The sequence below is a fragment of the Eleutherodactylus coqui genome, chromosome 12 (genome assembly GCF_035609145.1).
Source record: "Eleutherodactylus coqui strain aEleCoq1 chromosome 12, aEleCoq1.hap1, whole genome shotgun sequence".
Lineage (NCBI taxonomy): Eukaryota > Metazoa > Chordata > Amphibia > Anura > Eleutherodactylidae > Eleutherodactylus > Eleutherodactylus coqui.
In genome coordinates, this window is record NC_089848.1 from 50,822,451 (window position 1) to 50,842,213 (window position 19,763).

General features: G+C 44.8%; 1 protein-coding gene across 3 annotated transcripts in view; it reads left to right on the forward strand.

The window, feature by feature from the left end:
* TOP2B (DNA topoisomerase II beta) overlaps positions 1-19,763 on the forward strand; it is a 63,914-nt gene that overhangs the window by 17,331 nt on the left and 26,820 nt on the right. For all 3 annotated transcript variants that reach the window (XM_066585510.1, XM_066585509.1, XM_066585511.1), the window contains 16 exons: positions 44-141; positions 8,238-8,450; positions 8,532-8,705; positions 9,236-9,337; positions 11,108-11,245; positions 11,567-11,705; positions 12,722-12,879; positions 14,233-14,358; positions 14,449-14,559; positions 14,648-14,753; positions 15,304-15,413; positions 15,966-16,058; positions 16,142-16,256; positions 18,191-18,312; positions 18,405-18,553; positions 18,652-18,883. In XM_066585510.1, the coding sequence (XP_066441607.1) occupies positions 44-141; positions 8,238-8,450; positions 8,532-8,705; positions 9,236-9,337; positions 11,108-11,245; positions 11,567-11,705; positions 12,722-12,879; positions 14,233-14,358; positions 14,449-14,559; positions 14,648-14,753; positions 15,304-15,413; positions 15,966-16,058; positions 16,142-16,256; positions 18,191-18,312; positions 18,405-18,553; positions 18,652-18,883 (2,186 nt within the window). The remainder of the gene's footprint in view (positions 1-43; positions 142-8,237; positions 8,451-8,531; positions 8,706-9,235; positions 9,338-11,107; positions 11,246-11,566; positions 11,706-12,721; positions 12,880-14,232; positions 14,359-14,448; positions 14,560-14,647; positions 14,754-15,303; positions 15,414-15,965; positions 16,059-16,141; positions 16,257-18,190; positions 18,313-18,404; positions 18,554-18,651; positions 18,884-19,763) is intronic.

The window sequence follows — 19,763 nt, forward strand, 5'->3', positions numbered from 1 at the left end:
TTTAGGATTTAAGAGGTTTTTTTTGTTTGTTTTTTATTTGTAGGTGGCCGAAATGGCTATGGTGCTAAACTCTGCAATATATTTAGTACAAAATTCACAGTGGAAACAGCCTGCAAAGAGTACAAACACAGCTTTAAACAGGTATGTGCTTCACATCTTGGGCTTTTACCTTATAGTTTCTTCACTTAAGGGCTTATTTACAGGAGCATATATTGGCTGTCGTTTTCACAGCCGGTCGATATACACTACCATCTAAGTAGTCCCCCCTTCCCTCCCCCTCACCGGCTCTCTGTCTCTCTCCTCCCCTCCAAGGGGTTTGCAATAGGAGTGGGCGGGATGGGGTGGAGCTAAGCTCCCGCCCCTTGTCCATACCCAGCAATAGGAGTGGGCGGGATGGGGTGGAGCTAAGCTCCCGCCCCTTGTCCATAGCCAGCAAATGGAGTGGGTGAAATGGAGTGGAGCTAAGCTCCCGCCCCTTGTCCATAGCCAGCAAATGGAGTGGGCAGGATGGGGTGGAGCTAAGCTCCTGCCCCTTGTCCATAGCCAGCAATGGGAGTGGGTGGGACGTAGGACCAGCAAAAGGAAAAACCAGCAATTCCAGCATAGTTTTTTTAATTCTACCTTTTTCACAGCGTTCACTTTGTGTAATAAAGCGCTTGTTATCTGTATTCTGCGGATCAATAGGATTACAGTGACAACAAATTTATAGTTTGTTTTTTTTCTTAACTATTTTTGCACAATTGCGTTGCCACATTTTAAAACCCATAACATTTTTTTAATTTTCTACCAATTGAGCTTTGTGAGATTTTTTGTTTGCTTTGCAGGAAGCGTTGTAGTTTTTATTGGTACTTTTGGAGTGCATGTGACTTTTGTTTTTTTTGTTTGTTTTTTTTGTTTTTTTTTGGCAGGCAGACTGGCAAAAAATAGCAATTTTGGCATGTTTTTAAAAAAAATTATTTTCTACATTTTTCAGCATGTGGGTTGAATAATATTTTCATTGTTTTGGTCATTGTGAGCAGGTCAAATCCAATTATGTGTAATTTTTGGTATTTGTTTTCTATTTGAAGCAGATTTTCTTGGTCATTTCATTGAGGGACACGGGAACCATGGGTATAGGCTGCTGCCTCTAGGAGGTTGACACTAAGAAAAAAAAAGGTTAGCTCCTCCTACACAGGCTATACCTGCCTACAAGAACTAAGCTTATCCATTTCAGCTTTGTATCAGTAGGAAGCTAACATAGTATGTTAGGCTGAATGAAGACAACGTCCATCTAGTTCAGCCTGTTTCCACCCCCATTGTTGATCCAGAGGAAGGCAAGAAAAAACAATGAGGCAGAAGCCAATTTAGCGTATTTGGGGGAAAAATTCCTTCCCAACTCCATAATAGCAACCAGAATAATCCTTGAATTAATGTTTTGAAAGTTCCTACCTAAATCCAAGACCCAGGTCATCAACCCTTCCAACTATTTAATATCTATATCCTGTAATATCATAGCACTCTAGAAAGGCATCCAGGTCCCTCTTAAACTTCTCTATCTATTTTTGCCATCACCACGTCCTCAGGCAGAGAGTTCCACAGTCTCGCTGCTCTTACAGTAAAAAAAAAAACCTTTTGTGTTGGTGATGAAACCTGCTTTCCCCCTAGACGTAGAGGATGCCCTCTTGTTACCAAGATATAAACATCATGGGAGAGATTCTTATATTGTCCCCTAATGTATTTATACATGATTATTTGATCGCCCCAGGGCAGTAGTGTTCTGCCTCCTGAATGGGCCCTCTCCCTGTCTCACCCGGTAACAGAGCTCACCAGGGTATCTGTCGTGGAATGCCCGGCCTCACATCCAGCTACCTCTGGTCTTCCATCCACCTCCCAGGGTTGATTTAAAGGGGTTGTCTCGCGGCAGCAAGTGGGGTTATACATTTCTGTATGGCCATATAAATGCACTTTGTAATATACATCGTGCATTAAATATTGGCCATACAGAAGTTATACACTTACCCCCTCCGGTGCTGGCGTTCCCGTCTCCATGGCGCCGACCAAAGCTGCCTTCTCCCTGGATTAGATGCGCTTGCGCTGAAGGGGCCGCTCCGGCGTGCTCGCGCCGCACAGGTGATCTGCGCAGCACCGGAGGGGGTAAGTGTATAACTTCTGTATGGCCAATATTTAATGCACGATGTATATTACAAAGTGCATTAATATGGCCATACAGAAGTGTATAACCCCACTTGCTATCGCGGGACAACCCCTTTAAGTTGTCAAGAGAAAAATCGCAGCCTGGCAGAACACCCAAGTGCCCTTGGGCATCCTTCCCCCATTTATCTTCTAGGTCCACCACGACCCTGGTGGCCAACATCACAAGAACCTGCCTCAGATTGCTCTACATCTCAGGACCACCAGCTCTCCTTGAGAGAATTGTCCCACCCTGAGTCCGATTCCGAATCTTATCCAGACCAGTCCGCCAAGAACAAGGACATGCTAAACAGTCTTATCATGGCCATCCGTAACACTTTACAAATCAAGGACATGGACGCAGCCCTGCACTAGAGGAGGTCTCCTTTAGGGATGTCTGTTCCCCAAAAACTTTTAGTAACCATCCTGAATTCTATAACTTCTTGTCCAGGGAATGAAAATGCCCAGATAAATGATTTTCTAAGCCAAAACCTATGGACATTTTTCTATCCGATTCTTCTTGAACTTATTGCGAAGTTGACCTCTTCCCCCATGGTGGATCCTCTGGCATCCGTCTTTACTCGCTCGACTGCTCTACCATTGGCAGACAGTGCTTCATTTAAAGCTCCCACGCACAGGCGCATTGAGGCTTCTCCTAAATCTGCCTTCTAAGCTGCATGTTCAGTCCTCTGCCCAGTTCTCGCCATCACATGGGTCTCTAAGGCGGTATCTGCCTGGGCCAAACAACTGAAGCGTGGAATCCTGTCAGGAGCCTCAGCCACAGAGCTGGCAGATCTTGACAACCAGATCGAACACGCTGGAAAACCTCTCTGCTTAGGCACTTTGGATTCTGTTAGATGCGCCTCTCATGCATCCACTAGCATAGTAGCCATTCACCAAACTCTGTGGCTCATAGCTTGGAATGTTTTGCGGATGGTGTCATTCAAACCATGATCCAAGCACAAAAGCCGTCATCTTCCCGGATTTACCACAGAACTTGGAAGAAGCTTCTTCGGTGGTGTGAGGAGAATCCTCTTTTCCCTATGTTTCTTTTGCTTCCTTTCATTCTGCGTTTTCCTCATTCTGGTCTGAATCTGGAATTGGCTATTAGCTGCCTTAAGAGCTAGGTCTCTTCATTATCGGTTCTTTTCCAAAGACTTTTGGCATCCAAGTCCCATGTCAGGACAGTCCTCTAAGGAGTAATGTACGCAGCCCCTCCCTACAGATCTTCTACTTCACTATGGGACCTGTAACCCCTTGAGTGGCACGCCCGGAAATTTTCCGGGATGAACTCCACTGCCCATAGCGATATAGCCCGGAAGATTTCCGGGCTATGTTTCACTATGGGAGCTGCAGAGCACATTGCTATAAGCTATGGCAGTGTGCCCTACCTGCACAGTCCCACACAGAGCAGTGCAGGACTTTGAAAATAGAAGCAGGGAGATATTACCGATCTGCCGGCAATCTCCCGCTTTTATTTTCAAACTCCTGCACTGCTTTGTTTACAGGTTGCCATGGAGACCATCGGCTTGTCAGAAGCCAGCCCAGGGTCTCTGTGGCAGGGAAAGCTGATGCTTGGCTGTCAGAGGATAGCCAGGCACCAGTTCCTACAGCATAGATGGGAGAAAACCTCCGATCTCTGCTGTGTTAACCCCTTACATGCCGTGGTCTATACGACCACAGCATGTAAAGGGCTGACAGAGGGAGGGGGCTCCCTCTGTCAGAGGATAGCCGGGCACCAGCTCTTACACAGCAGAGAATGGAGAAAACCTCCAATATCTGCTGTGTTAACCCTTTACATGCCGCGGTCTACGCGACTGCAGCATTTAAAGAGCTGTCATCATTGGACCCCCGGAATGTGATCAGGGGGTCCTGATGGGTCTCTGGAATTCCCCTAAAGAGACCAAAATTTTTTAAAAAGTAAAAAAAAAAGCAAAAAAATTATTTAAAAAAAACAAACAAACATAAAAACACTTCTCTCACTTTACTTTGTAAAAAATTAAAAATAAGATCACACATGTGGTATCGCTGCATCGTAATGACCCAGAGGAGGAAGTTAGTACATTATTTAACCCGTTAATGACACCGCCTCTTTTTTTCTTTTTTTCTCCCCTTTTCGTTTTTTCCTCCCCCCGTTTAAAAAAGCATAACTCCTTTATTTATCCATCGACATCGCTGTATGAGGGCTTGTTTTTTGCGGAATGAGTTGTATTTTTCAATGGCGCCATTTAAAGTACCATATAATGTACTGAAAAACTTTTACAAAATTCTAAGTGGAGTAAAATGGAAAAAAAATGACATTTCGCCGTCTTTCAGTGCGTCTTGTTTTTACGGAGCACAAACTGCAACAAAAATGACCTGTTAACTTTATTCTATGTATGGGTCAGTACGATTACTACGATACCAAACTTGTATAGTTTTTTTTTTTTTGCTGTAGTACTTGTATTTTTTTCAAAGACATTTAATTTTTTAAAATTCTTTCCTGCCGCCATCTTCTGCGCGCAACAACTTCTTTATTTTTCTGTTGACGTACTTGAGCATGGGCTCATTTTTTGCGAGATGTCCTGTAATTTACGTTAGTACTCATTCGGAATACATACAACTTTTTGATCGCTTTTTATTGCATTTTTTCTGGAAGACAGGGTGACTGAAAAAGTGCATTTGTGGCGTTCTTTATTTATTTATTTTTCCTTCAGACGACGTTCACTGTGCGGGGTAAATAATGCACTACTTTGATAGATCGGACTTTTACAGACGTGGTGATACCAAATGTGTATTTTTCTTTTATGATTTAGACTCTTTTATTATAGATATGGCAAAAGGAGGGTGATTTAAACTTTTATTACTTTTTTTTTTAAACTGAAAAAGTCGCGAAAAAGAAAAAAAAACGATTTATAATTTGGTATTGGCATAATCGTACTGACCTGTAGAGTTACTTTAATATATTATTTATACTGCTCAAAGAATGCATTATATACCCAAAAATGATGCCATCAAAAAGTACAACTTGTCCCGCAAAAAACAAGCCCTCATACGGCCGTGTCAATGGAAAAATAAACAAGTTATGGCTCTTGGAACGCGATTGAAAAATTTGTTGAAATTAAATGATTGGCCCATTTAAAAAAAAACCTGCCCCGGTGGGTCTGACAGGGTGGTGAGAAACCCGCCACTCAAGGGGTTAAGGGAGGTTTTGTCATTAGGAAAAAAAACTTACTTACCTGTTCCTCCCCAGGCAATCTTCTTACTACATCTTCTCCCCAGTCCCCCGGGTCACATCACTTCCAGCCGTCCAGATCCTCTTCTTCCTGTAACGTTACGTACATTCTCGGCAGTCTCCTCCCTGCAGGTTGATGTATGCTACATCACTAGCGACGTAGCATTCACTGCCTAGCAGGGAATGCCGAATCCTACGCTGGGCTATTGCCGAGACTGTGCATGCACGCTGTCTCGCGGCAATAGTATATGAACACTTGTGGTGAGACAGTGTGAATGTGCAGTCTCGGCAATAGCCCGGCATAGGATTTGGCATTCCCTGCTGGGCAGCGAACGCTGCGTCACTAGTGATGTAGCGTACATTGACCTGCAGGGAGGAGACTATCGAGAATGAACCCTACATAACGGGAAGAAGAGGATCCGGACAGCTGGAGGTAAGTTGACCGGGGGGACTGGAGGAGCCAGGAGGAGATGCGGTAAGAAGACTGACTGGGGAGAAATAGCTAAGTATTAGAGATGAGCGAGCGTACTCGCTAAGGCAAATGACTCGAGCGGGTATTGCCATTTTTGAGTACCTGCCCTCTCGTCTCTAAGGATTCGGGGGGAGAGCAGTGGGGAGATATCTCTCTCCCCCCCCCCCCCCCCCCTCCCCGCTCCCCCATGCTCACTCCCGCAACTCACCGCTCACCCCCGCCGGCCCCCGAATCTTTTGGCACGAGCGGGCATGTACTCGAAAATGGCGATACTCGCTTGAGTAATTTGCCTTAGCGAGTACGCTCTCTCGTCTCTAGTAACTACTGATTTCTTTTTCTAATGACAAAACCCCTCTAACCTTGTGTTGGATGCTCTACAGTCTTCCCTTTTCGGATGTATCCTTGTGTTTCATTTCTTGTGGCATTTCTGGTCGCGGTGACCTTTTTTTTTTTTTATCAGGCATTAGTGTCTCTGTTGTCGTTCTCACTTTTTGATTCTTCATCAGTGGTGGTCCTGCATCCGGTACCTTCCTTCTTGCTGAAGGTCATGTTCCCAGATGTAGCCATCTGAATAAGGAGATTGTGCTGCTATCGTTCTGCCCTCTTTTGACCCATCCCAAGGAAAGACTCCTACAATGTGGCCCGGGTCATTTGCCTCTACTTGTCAATCACGTCCTCTTTCAGAAGGGGAGATTCCCTCTTCATCATTCCAGAAGGAAGACGTAATGGGAAGCCGACCTCTAAGACGACTAGCTCTCTGTTCAGCCAATCTGGAGGCGTACCCTATGAAGCGACAGGACCCCTTTTTGGAATCACGGCGCACTCTGCCTGTGCAGTGAGTGATTCCTCCGCAGTGCGCCAGGCCTTGCAAATTTACAGTCTCAATGTGGTCTTTCATCCACACCTTTTTGTAGGTTTTCACAGGGTGCACACGTCTGCATCAGTCTGGGCTGCAAGGTGCTGCAGGCCGCAGTGGCACAGCCTTCCACCTAAGGTTCTTTCATTTTTCCCCACCCCTTGGGACACCTGCTCTAGGACATCCCATGGTTCCTGTGCCCCCAATGAAGCGGCCAAGAAAAGAAGATTTTTTTTGGCTCACCATAAAATCTATTTCTCGTAGCCTTCATTGGGGGACACAGCACCGTCCATTCTGAGTTCTATTGTTCTCTTGTTGGCATTTCAAGTACTGTTTGCTGGTGTTCTTACAGCTGTACACTTATTTATGTTTTGGCTTATTCTACTACCTGTAGGTGGGAATAGCCTGCGTAGGAAGAGCTACCATTTTTGTATTCTTGGTCTTCTAGTAGCAGCAGCCTATACTCGTGGATCCGGTCCCACCTCCCCTCCCTCTCTACTGAAGGTTATGAGAATGAGATTTCACACTGTACAAAAAGGTTTTCTTTTGTGGGGAAAAAAAGTGCTGTTCTGTTTTTTTGGGTTTTTTTTATTTCATAGGATTTTTTTTCCAGCACACCATTTCTTTAGTCCCTCAAGGAGACTTGAAGATGAAGTCGATTTCTAGACACTTAGGCCAGCTTCACATGGGCGGGAAAATTGCCTGAGATTCGTGCGCTGCGAGACTCACTAATATGACCTCATTCTTTTGAATGGGTTCATACGCCTGAACAATGTTTTCCTGCATGGCACCGTGATACGGGAAAGCAAATTGCGGCATGTTCTATCTTCGTGCGTGCTCTCGCATCGCACCGCCCATTGTTTTCAGTGGGGCCGGTGGCAGCATCGCACTACGTGCTAGGTCCACTTAATGCGAGGTGTCTCATTGAAAACAATTGGAGAAACTCTGCAATCCTTCACCGCATCTGTTAGCATAAAAACACCTCCCATCAGCGGGGAACTCACATGGTGGGGGGCGCGATGTTGGGCCGTGATTCACCCGTGTGAAGTAAGCCTTAGTCTTTTGTCACAAGTTACATAAGTAATACAGTGTACTATTAGACTCTACCGGAGGCAGGGTTTAATAGACTGAGTTACGTGGCAGACAGAGGCCTTTGTCAGATCTCTGGCTTCCATGGGAACATATTGTTGGTGGGGGAGCCCCCTCTCCATATCACCTAGTTAAGTGCGGTGGTGGCTACTGATCTCTGATCCTGGCCCTTACTCGCTGCAGTTTCTCCACTCCTGGCTTTTAGGGCGAGAGCTGGACTGTCAGTACACAGCCGAGTCCCGGCGCTTCCAGACACTCAAGACCCATTCTGATTCAAACTTGCATCACTGTAAAAAGGCTTTTGTGCAGGTTTAAAGTGCTTTATTACATAGGGACTTTCTGGAGAGTCTTCGTTACGTTTTATGTATTAAGACATTAAAGCCGATGCCTACACACTTGTCTGGCAGCACGTTAACAGTTTTTTGCTTTTCATTAAGACTTGGATGAACAATATGCAAAAGACCACAGACCCGAAGATCAAGTATTTTGACGGGGATGACTTCACATGTATTACATTCCAGCCAGATTTATCAAAATTCAAAATGGAGAAATTGGACAAGGATACTGTGGCTTTCCTAACCAGAAGAGCTTACGACGTCGCCGGCGCCTGCAAAGGTGTCAAAGTCATGCTGAATGGAAAAAAACTTCCCGTAAGTTCGGATAACTTTTTACAAACTCTAAGTGCATTAGTCTGAATACCCCTACCTACTAATTGTCACTCCCCTTCACAGATAAATGGTTTCCGCAGTTACGTAGATCTTTACGTAAAGGAGAAACTGGACGAGACAGGCGTAGCTCTGAAAGTAATCCATGAAGTTGTGAACGATCGGTGGGATGTGTGCCTCACCTTGAGTGAAAAAGGCTTTCAACAGATCAGTTTTGTAAATAGTATAGCTACCACCAAGGTAAGGAGGCGCATTGGTGCACTTGTGTAATGTAGCTGGAGTCGGCCATGTTAGCCCTATTCTCATTTGCACAAGGAAAGACTAGAAGCAATGGGATGAAACTGAGAGGGAGGAGACACAGATTAGATATTAGACAGTGAGGGTGATCAATGAGTGGAACAGATTGCCACAGGAGGTGGTGAGTTCTTCTTCAATGGAAGTGTTGAAACAGAGGCTGGACAGACATCTGTCTGGGATGATTTAGTAAATCCTGCACTGAGCAGGGGGTTGGACCCGATGACCCTGGAGGTCCCTTCCAGCTCTACTATTCTATGATTCTATGGCTCTTGCTTCTTTATGGTACAACACCAGGTTGCCTTACTGACAGTTTTTAAATAGTTAATTGCTGCAAATCTGTTGGCACTAATCATGCCTTACCTGGCACTTCTGTATCTATGGCCTTCTGAGGATTTATCTGTTCCCTATTATTAGGGATCCACCAATGCGTTTGTGACTGCAGACTGATTACATCCTTTCTTCTTCTGTTTCAGGGTGGTAGACATGTAGATTATGTAGTGGATCAGATAGTATCTAAACTTATTGAAGTTGTGAAGAAAAAGAACAAAGCTGGAGTTTCTGTGAAGCCATTCCAGGTACTGTATCACGTGCTTGTTATTTTTGTGGAATATTTTAACTATTCTTGCTCTTTTATTTGAAGGGGTTTTCCAGGTTTAACCTATTGATTACCTATCCTCAGGATAAGTCCTCAATAACAAATCAGCAGGGCTCCAACACCCATCATCCCCGCTGATCGGCTGTTTGTTGGAGCCTCTGTGTGTTTCCTGCACACAGCATCGTTGGTCGCTAATGAAGTAGCAGCGGCGAACAGCTAATTAACTTGGGTGTCGACTGATCCGCTATCGGTGACCTATCCTGAATATAGGTCATCATTGATTTAAACCTGGAAAACCCCTTTAAGAAAAAACAATAAATGCAAAGTGGACCTCTAGGGGTACTCGTTCAGGCAATGTAGAGAGATGGAACTGGACAGTACATTTTATGACGGCAACCTTATGATGTCCGGCATGGGTCCTAATGAAGAGTTATCTTATCACAGACTACACCTTTCGGTATATGCCCTGTTCCCAGCCATGCAAGGGAATTGGTCATCCTGGTAATACAACAACACCTAGTGTACCGGTGGAGCACCGTCTACAGAGAGCTGTAACCTTCCAGAGGATGTCAATACGCTCCAATAGGGTATTTGTACAGGGTTTGTCTTAAAGGGATTGTCCGGTTACAATGCAACTTTTAAACATTTGAGCCAAATAGGTTAAAGCAATAAAACAAAGGATACTTGCCTGTTCTCAGTGCTGGCGATTTAGCATTGTAGCCCAGCAATTCTCCCGGTCGTTGACGGTGGAAGTCAAGTGACTGCTACCTGCCAATCGGAGGCTGCAGTGTCACTCTTCAGAACTCCTGTCATCATGGCACCCAGGATGTGAGTGGTGATGCTGTGGCCTCTGATTGGTGGTCAGTGGTCACCTGACTTCCACTGTCAACAGCGAGAGGAGAGAGAGGGCTAAGGCTCATTTACACGCAAAGATAATCTTTCAAACAACTGAAAGATTGAAAGTTTTACCGATCTATTTGCATAAAGTGTTAATGGACACTAATGTCCATTAACACTTGATCATCTTCATTTGCATATAAATGGGCCTTTAGGAGCTGTTTGCAGAGCCCAGCATGTGACTAATCACACGCCCTGCTGTGCACACAGCTGCATTGTTCTCCTCAGGGTTGCTGGCAGAATTTAATGTAATCTCCCGGCTCCCGCAGAGAACCGAGCATGCGGTCTATTGAGAGATACTTTATCTCTCTGTGGCTGAACGATGGATCTAAGTTCACCTTAAAATCACCATTCAAACGAAAAGTGCCTGATGCCCGCATTTACATGTAACAATTTTCGGTCTTTTGAATTAATTTTGAGCGATTAATCGTTACGTGTAAATGGGCCTTAACTGGGCTGCAGCGCTGGATTGCTGGGGCTGGGGACAGGGAAGTACCCTTTGCTTTATTGTTTTAACCCATTTGGCTAGAATTTTTAAAAGATAAATTGCAACAGGACAATCCAGTTAATGGGACTCATAAATGATGCTTGTGGGGGTTGTAGAGCAGCTGAGGCCACTGCACTGCCAGCTCTTCCTGCCTGATATGAGATCAGGCGGGTGATTTTCCATGAGGGCATACTATAAATCAGTGACCCCTAAATGATGGGCAATAGTGCATATGGAGCTTATCTGATAGAGTGGCTGGGCGGTGCTTTAGTATATTGTGCTAATTTTGCAACATTTCACCTAACTCATTTTTATGTGAAAATGCCAAAATTGTAAACTTGTCTTTTTTTGTATTTTTTCATTCAGGTGAAGAATCATGTGTGGGTCTTTGTGAATTGTTTGATCGAGAACCCTACCTTTGACTCTCAGACAAAGGAGAACATGACCCTCCAGGCAAAAAGTTTTGGCTCGAAGTGTCCACTTTCTGAGAAGTTTGCAAAAGCAGTGAGTGGTGTTTAATATCTTTCTATTATCTGGATTGGCACTTTATCTCCCTAATGTTGGAGCAGAGCTCAAAAATCTTATTAAATCAGGATATTTTATGTTTGTTTTTGACTGGTGAAAGGATTTGTGCCATGATTGAAAACCTGCAAGCATTACCTGCCGAAAGTGACTTGCCTGCAGTTTATAAGACCACAATTGGACATGACATTTTAATCTGTTGGCTTGCTCTTGCGTTTTTTGTTTTTTTGTTGTTGCTGTTTTTGTGTTTTTTTTAGTTTTTTGTTCTGTAACTTTTTTTTCTGTTTTGCTATTTGCTTTTAGGCTTCAAATTGTGGCATAGTGGAGAGCATCCTAAATTGGGTCAAATTTAAGGCGCAGACGCAGTTAAATAAGAAGTGTTCTTCTGTGAAGCACAGCAAAATTAAAGGCATTCCCAAACTGGATGATGCAAATGATGCTGGTAAGTCTGTAATCAACCCAAACCGATCGATTCGCTCACATATACAGTTTGGCTGACTTTGAACTGGAGCTGTTGTACAGAAAAACTCTGTACTAACAGCCCTACTTTTAGAATCTGACCTTTTTTATGCTCTTCCATAGCCGGTATTGCTTGACTGAGCTCACGGCACATCCAAGCATTGTGGCTTATTCCTTGCCCTCCGTTGTCAGATGTTTGGTGTGTATAGGAAAAGTATTCATCAGTGCCTGTGATTTTTAATATGCAAATAAGGGAGATGGAACAATACCTCTGCAGCGCCACCTAGTGGAAGGCAGCATTCCTTCAAGTCAATGTTAGACTCTTTATACAAGCCTTGTAACAATGACCGGGAATTGACATTTTTAATAAGACTGGATGGGGAGCCTGGGGAAATTATTTGCTTCACTAGATGTGTGCCCATTAGAGATGAGCGAGCACACTCGGATAAGCCAGTTACTTGAGCGAGCCTCGCTCTTCTCGAGTAACTGCATTCTTGTCCAAGCAGGCTCTGGGAGGGGAGAGAGAGAGATCCGTGTGATCGCCGGGTTTTCCTTGTTAGAGCAGAGCTGCAGGGTCCTAGCAGACTCTGATCCGCTCTGTTAGTGACTATTGTCACTACAGGGGAATGTTACCCCCTGTAACTGGGGCTCCCATGAATGCCCCAGCTACAGTGGAAAAGTATGGAATAATAAAAAAATTTTTTTACCCCTAATAAAATAAAAACTGGGAAAAAAGTAAATGGAAAATAGGATATCTAAAGAGAGAGCCCGATATGTCACGTGAAAAAAAAATCAACAAAAATAATTGTGGTAGCTGAAGATAAAAAGAAATGGGGTGGTAAAACCACCACATGGGTAAAATCCCTACAAAGCGTCCGGTCCTTTTAGGACAAAACACTGTGGTCCTTAATGGGTTAAAGAAGCATTACCTGTAGGTAGTGAATTGTGTATTTTCACTTGGACAGGGCTTCCATCTTACTCTCTTCCTGCTTATCTTAGGTGGTAAACATTCCTTGGACTGCACTCTGATCCTGACTGAGGGAGACTCCGCCAAATCTCTGGCTGTGTCTGGGTTGGGCGTCATTGGCCGTGACCGATACGGTGTGTTCCCCCTCAGAGGGAAAATCCTCAATGTCCGAGAGGCTTCTCACAAACAGGTGAGTGCGTCCTGTAGACGCAATGCAGAACTCTCAAGTGCAAAGAACCTCCACCAAGACGTCTTATGTAACACCTGCTACTATCTTTGTGTTTGACAATCAGTGGAATGTCCCAGTAGTTCTCTCTGCTCAGTCTGCTGTTTCTGCCAGTATTGTACGGCACTTTAATCTAGCTTTTTACTAATTAAGAGATTCTTCCCGGAACATTCCTGTGTGTTGTAATAAGCCGGTGTCTCACCGCAGGACCTAGTTTGTATCCTGGATGCTGTCCGTCTGCAGCCTTCTGACAGATGGTTCCTGCTAGTATATACAGTCACATGGAGTCCAGCATCAGTGGGACCCGGCAGGGCCAGATTATTACATCACGCCTGATTGTTGGATGGTGTATGGTACGCCCACCGAGGACGGCTCCACTACAGATCTGCCATAGCAGGCAGTTGGGGTTTGAACCAATCGCTTCCAAATCCTCACCAAAATTGACCTGTGGTGCGGATTTTAAATCCCAGCATGTCCATGCACGCTGTGCATTTTTACTCCAGATACCACCCCTTGCAAAAATTGAGAACAAAGATAACCTGCGCCGTGTGGTGCTTTTTTTTTGCTGCTGTTTTCTATGTGGGTGTACATGAAGGGCCCGCTCAAATGGGCGTATTTTTATATGCAGATCGATGTGAGTGGGTCCAAAGGCACTCAGCCAAAAATGAAATATTTAAGAAGTTCTCTAGGACCTACTAAAAAGGGGCAAATGGCACAAAATACGGAGGACTAGCAGGTTCCCCCAACCGGTGCAGCCGCTCTGATTTGGGAAGCTCTTACAGTTCTCATGTGGCATTCATCATATATGGGACCGTTGCAGCCAATCACTGGCCTCAGGGGTCGTGTTGGCATGAACAGCACATGACCGCTGCCGGAGCTTCCAGCACTGGAGACGATGTGCTAATTTGGGAGGGGGGGGGGGACATATACCCAGTGAGTACTCCGTGGCTTATTATATACCACTGGCCTTCTTTTTTTAGTAGGTCTCGAAAAACCCCTCTAACACACAATCTTGTAATATAACCAGTAGAGACTCCAAAATTGATTTTCCTATGTCAGATTCTAGATTATTGGACAACAGATGAAAACATTGGTTGCATTAGGGATATATTAACAGTATATTCATAAATTGCCCTTCTAGTAAATTCTGGAAGATTCTTTCTTCAGATCTCTTCTATCTTTTTCTTCTGTAACATTGAATGGGACAATGCCCCCTATAATCCAGGCATCGTCATCTGCGTTTGCTGGCTTAAGCATGCGGGAATATCATTTGGACTTGGATCTCAGTTGGACTTTATTTATTTTTCTTGTTTTCAGATCATGGAGAATGCGGAAATCAACAATATTATCAAAATTGTTGGCCTGCAATACAAGAAGAGCTACGACGATCAGGAGTCCCTCAAGTCTCTGCGTTATGGGAAGATCATGATCATGACTGATCAGGTAATGTCAGCGAACCTCCACCCGGCTGTCTACTCCTGCCGCCCGCTGCAGTCTGTTCTAGAACTCTCATTGTCCCCCTTCTTTAAACAGGATCAAGATGGCTCCCACATTAAAGGTCTACTAATTAATTTTTTCCATCACAACTGGCCGTCCTTGTTGAGACACAACTTTCTAGAGGAGTTCATTACCCCGATTGTTAAGGTATGTCCTAAAACACTTGTTTCCGTCTTAGCGGTCGGTGTTTCTCCTATTGGGCGTATTTAACTAGTGAATGTTTTTGTTTTGCAAGGCAACGAAAAATAAGCAGGAGTTGTCCTTCTACAGTATCCCTGAGTTTGATGAATGGAAAAAACAAATAGAAAACCAGAAACTGTGGAAGATAAAGTACTACAAAGGTGTGGACACAGTATAACCAAAGTAAAGCTTAGAAGAGGAGCAGGAAATGGGATTCGGATATATACAGGGGGTGGACCAAAATATGGAAATACTGTACGAAATTAAAGGGATTTCAATCATTAGCACTGACTGCCTTTTTGACCCCTGCTTGGCTGAGAGTTTTCCCGCCAAATTTGTGTTTACTTCACCTCTTGCCCTGCTCTGGGTGGTTTTAGCAGCCAGCTGGTAACAGCAGCTGAGTGGTTTAACCCCCTGACCAATGTAGCTCAGTCAGATGTTTACTTCTTCCCGGCATTATCTGTGTCCTATTTTCTCCACTTCAATTACAAGGGATTATAAATCAGATTTCAATAAGATTTCAACCTGTAGAGACTCGATTTTTAAGGCATGCATTTCGTAAGGTGTTTCCATATTTTTGCCCACCCACTATATATGTACCTTATTCTACAGACTATACGGCCGCCTTTCACGCTCCAAATAATAATAGATAATACTTTGGCAGTGTTCTTCAAAGTAAACTAATATAAGCGAATGTTCTGTATTCTTCAGGTTTGGGTACGAGTACTGCAAAGGAGGCCAAAGAGTATTTTGCAGACATGGACCGACATCGAATTATTTTCCGATACGCCGGGCCAGAGGACGATGCTGCCATTACTCTGGTAAGAACTGTATGGCCATGAAGTGTTCCTACTGTATAGTAGCTAGTACGTGTCTGTGTATATATATACACAATTGTGTGTTATATATCTTGTCCGGACAGTTGATGCCCTTTGTGCCGTTTGGTGACGTGTTGGTGGTTTTCGGTACCCAATAGGATCCGTGTGTTCCTCCTGCCTTGCTTGACAGCAAAGTGTTATGAGCACAACGCCCATAGTTTTGAATACAAAGCAACACTGTGCCCCTTTTTCCCCACCATTTGCAAAGAGGCTTAATTTTGGTGTGATGTTAATGCGGTGGCAAAAGACTGCTTGCTTAAGTCACTATGTCCACTTACATAGGGCCAATTATGCAAGAGACAAATGCTCATCCAAAAGTAGCCTTCAGCATCTTCCACGACACGTGGCGTGGTAAGTCTCTTACCATGCTCCATATTGACATGCCAAAAAGTGAGTTTGTTGCATTTGTTACGGATGTACCCTACATGTTACCGTTCTTTATCGGGTATTCCTTGCCAAGTTTCTGATTCCGTTGTTTTTACCTGAATTCTGCAGGCTTTCAGCAAAAAGAAGATCGATGACCGAAAAGAATGGCTTACGAATTTCATGGAAGACAGGCGGCAGCGGCGACTACATGGCCTGCCCGAGGTACAGCGTGTAAAGGAGTGCAGTGACGTTATGGGCTGTCAGTCCTCGCTGTTCTTCTCATTGAGTATTTTTGTGTTTTGCAGCAATTTTTGTACGGTACAGCCACAAAGCATTTAAGTTTCAATGACTTCATTAACAAGGAGCTGATCTTGTTCTCCAACTCTGATAACGAGCGGTCAATCCCATCTTTGGTGGATGGTAAGTAGGACACTTGGATAAAGACGTAGAATGCGGATGGCAAAAGGGAGACCGCAAGGTCCGTCTTATAATATTTCCTTTCCACATTTCTTAGGATGGATGGGTTTATCCCAGGCATGCTTATGTCAACTTGCTGGTTTTTTTTCTAACCATTCTAAAATGTCATATTTTACTAGTGGCATCTATTCAGCTTTTCCATATCTAATATAAAAAAGACTACAGGCTTTTTCTTGCACCACACTGTGGTGTGACCCCTGTTGCCTGACCTTCGGTGGATGATTTTGGTGTCATTCGATTTAGGACATCCTCACCACCACCATAAAATCATATAATGTGAGTTTGATACATTAAGTGACTGTCAGGCCAGGGCAAAGTTCCTATGTTAAGTCTAGCGGCGCGGTTGTGCTTCAGCCAACGGCGCCGCTAGGGAGAGTCACGCGTTCCTAAGTGACGTTCATGTCAAGTGCTTACCAGTTTGACTTTTGCCATGTCCCCAAAATGTGGAAGACCAAGCGTGGACGGCGAACGGTTCAAGACGAATCCTCAGCTCTTCAGTTCTTAAAACATTTACAAGCACTTCTCTAAGCATTTTTGGTTCACCTAGCGAACATCGGGTCAATGTAGTATGTTTAAACTGCTGTGCCCATATTGCCTCCAGTCTCGTGACCCTCTTTAATGTGGACTCAATTGTATTTTTTGTAATCTTACACCACCTTTTGTCTTTCTTCTAGTCCAAATGCATACAAGTGTTTGGGGCTGCGGGCCGGTTGAACGCGTTTCTTGGAATGTCCTTGTAGAGTAGTAGTTAAGGAATGGTCAGACGTCTATGTGACTGTCGGGGCCTGATAGGACATTACAGAGTGGCTGTGATTTACTGTGCACTTTGTACAGAACCTCTGTGTTCTCTTCTCTGAATGACCATAACAGAACCTGATGAACCCCATGACAAGTCACTCAGGTTCATCGGGCGGAAGTCATAATGATTTTGTTATAATTAGAAACTGAAACAACCTTAAAGGGGTTGTCCCGCGCCGAAACTGGTTTTTTTTTTCCAACCCCCAAATGAGAAGCATCCTGTGTAAAAGGGGCGTTACATCCTGTTCTTATGACGGATTTAGGCCTCACGTCCACATGCTGGAGCCCGCAGCGGAACCCGACCCTGCCCGCGGTCGAGGACACTGCTTACCTGTCCGGGTCTTCTACGTGCCTGTCCCTGTATTCTATTATCTTCACTCCAGATGTGTGCAGAAGCACCAGCCGGCATGCCGCCGCACGTACGCTGTGGAGTATTTTGTTTTCTTTATTGAATTGTGGACAGGCTGCGGATCGGACGGCTTCTATTGACTTCAATGGAAGCTGTCAGTGCAATAACCGCACTGAAATGGAGCATGCTTCGATTTGTTTTCTGGACCAAAAGGTCTTCAAATCAAATCCGCATGCTTTAATTCACGTGCAGACGCCCATGTTTCCCTCTAGTCTGCTTGATTTGTGGATCTATGCGGGTCACCCGCAAATCAGATCTGCCCGTGGACTTTGGGCCTAAGGCTGCCTGTCCACGGGCGTTGATATCCCGTGGCGGATCTGTGCCATGGGAGCCGCCCGGGAGCAGGAGCCAGCTGACGGATCTCCGTGGTGACCCTATCTGACAGGCTGACCGCGGAGAATCACGGCAATTCGCAGCATGCTCTGTGGCCGTTGCATCTGCAAACCTGCTACTAGGTTGCAGATAACGAAGCCAACCCTGAGGCAGGTTGTACCTCTGTCAATACGGCCTGATAGTAGGAAGTAAATATTTTTAGACCGCTATTATTTTGACTTTTTCCTTTCTGCCAGGTGCGATATTCTCCCATGTATAGATTGTGGCGTTATAAGTTATTATAGTCTACATTGCTGATCACTTTCACTCAGTGAACTTTTTCTATTTCATGAACTAGGCCTAAAGCCGGGACAAAGGAAAGTGTTGTTTACATGTTTCAAAAGAAATGATAAGCGTGAAGTCAAGGTGGCGCAGCTTGCCGGCTCTGTTGCTGAAATGTCAGCTTATCACCATGGGGAGGTAAGTGCCATGTATAATTTTGGCCTACTCTGCAGATTCATTCTAATAGTCAAATATCCCTTAGTTATGATGAATCTTCCTTTTTTTTCCAGCAAGCTCTGATGATGACCATTGTAAATTTGGCACAGAACTTTGTAGGAAGCAACAATGTGAGCTTACTGCAGCCCATCGGGCAGTTCGGCACAAGGTTGCACGGCGGTAAAGATGCTGCCAGCCCTCGTTACATTTTCACTATGTTAAGGTGAGTTGCGGTTTGCTAATGCTGTCATTGATGCGTCTCTGTAGTCTGTAAGGCATACGGGTATAAATGTGGAACCCTTTTGCTTTGATGCTCTTTAGCCCCCTGGCACGATTACTATTTCCAAATATGGATGATAATCTGCTGAAGTTCCTGTACGACGACAACCAGAGAGTGGAGCCGGAGTGGTACATGCCCATTATTCCTATGGTTTTGGTGAATGGCGCTGAAGGCATTGGCACTGGGTGGGCATGTAAACTACCCAATTACGACACACGGGAGATTGTCAACAATGTCAAGAGGATGTTGGATGGCTTGGACCCATACCCCATGGTAAGTGTGTGTACCCGGGTAGCCAGTGTCGGCAATGGAAATAGACCTATTTTATATTCTCAGTCATTTATGTATACGACTAAGGAGCAGTGCCATATTCACATCATACAAACCTCTGCTGGCTCTTGTCTCTCTAGTAGCCTTCTCTCCTTCTATTTTACAAGAATGCTGTTTTCATTCCAAAGCAGTAAAATAAACGTAGTTTATCCACCAGCTTATAATTGATTTTGTAGCACCCATGCCTGGGGTATTCCCACTACATAGTGTTGTGGCATATTGCTAGTAGAGGTCTGACAGAAGCCCTTTCGGCTGTTTCGTAGTAGTAGTAGTTGTTATGGTAGCAGTAGATGTAGTTGTTGTTTATTCATGTAAACATATCTTTTTATATGGATTGGTAAGGATTAGGCCTCATGCCCACGGGGAAAATCAGGCCGCCATGGATTCTCCATGCAGAATCCTGCAGCGGGTCCCTCCTTTCCCACGGACATGAGGCTAAAAAGAAGATTAAACTCACCTGTCCGGACGCTGTGGATCTTCCCTCCGTTGCGGCCGGATCTTCTTTCTTCGGTCCGGTGGATGTGCTCGGTACGCCGGTAGCATGCCGCGCGCATGCGCCGTGCACTCTATTTTTTTTCTTAACTCCTGCACCGGAGAGCAGGAATTCAGCTGCGGGTGTGCCGCGGATCCGGACGGCTTCCATAGGCTTCAATAGAAGCCATGCGGGAGACCCGCACTAAAATGGAGCATGCTGCGCCTTAGGGGAAAATGAAAATGTAATTACCTGAGGATGTCCAATTAATCCCTATGGGGCGCGGATCACGCGTGTGGGTGACCCGCTGTGGATCTGTTCGTGGACATGAGGCTTTAGAAAAATATGGCT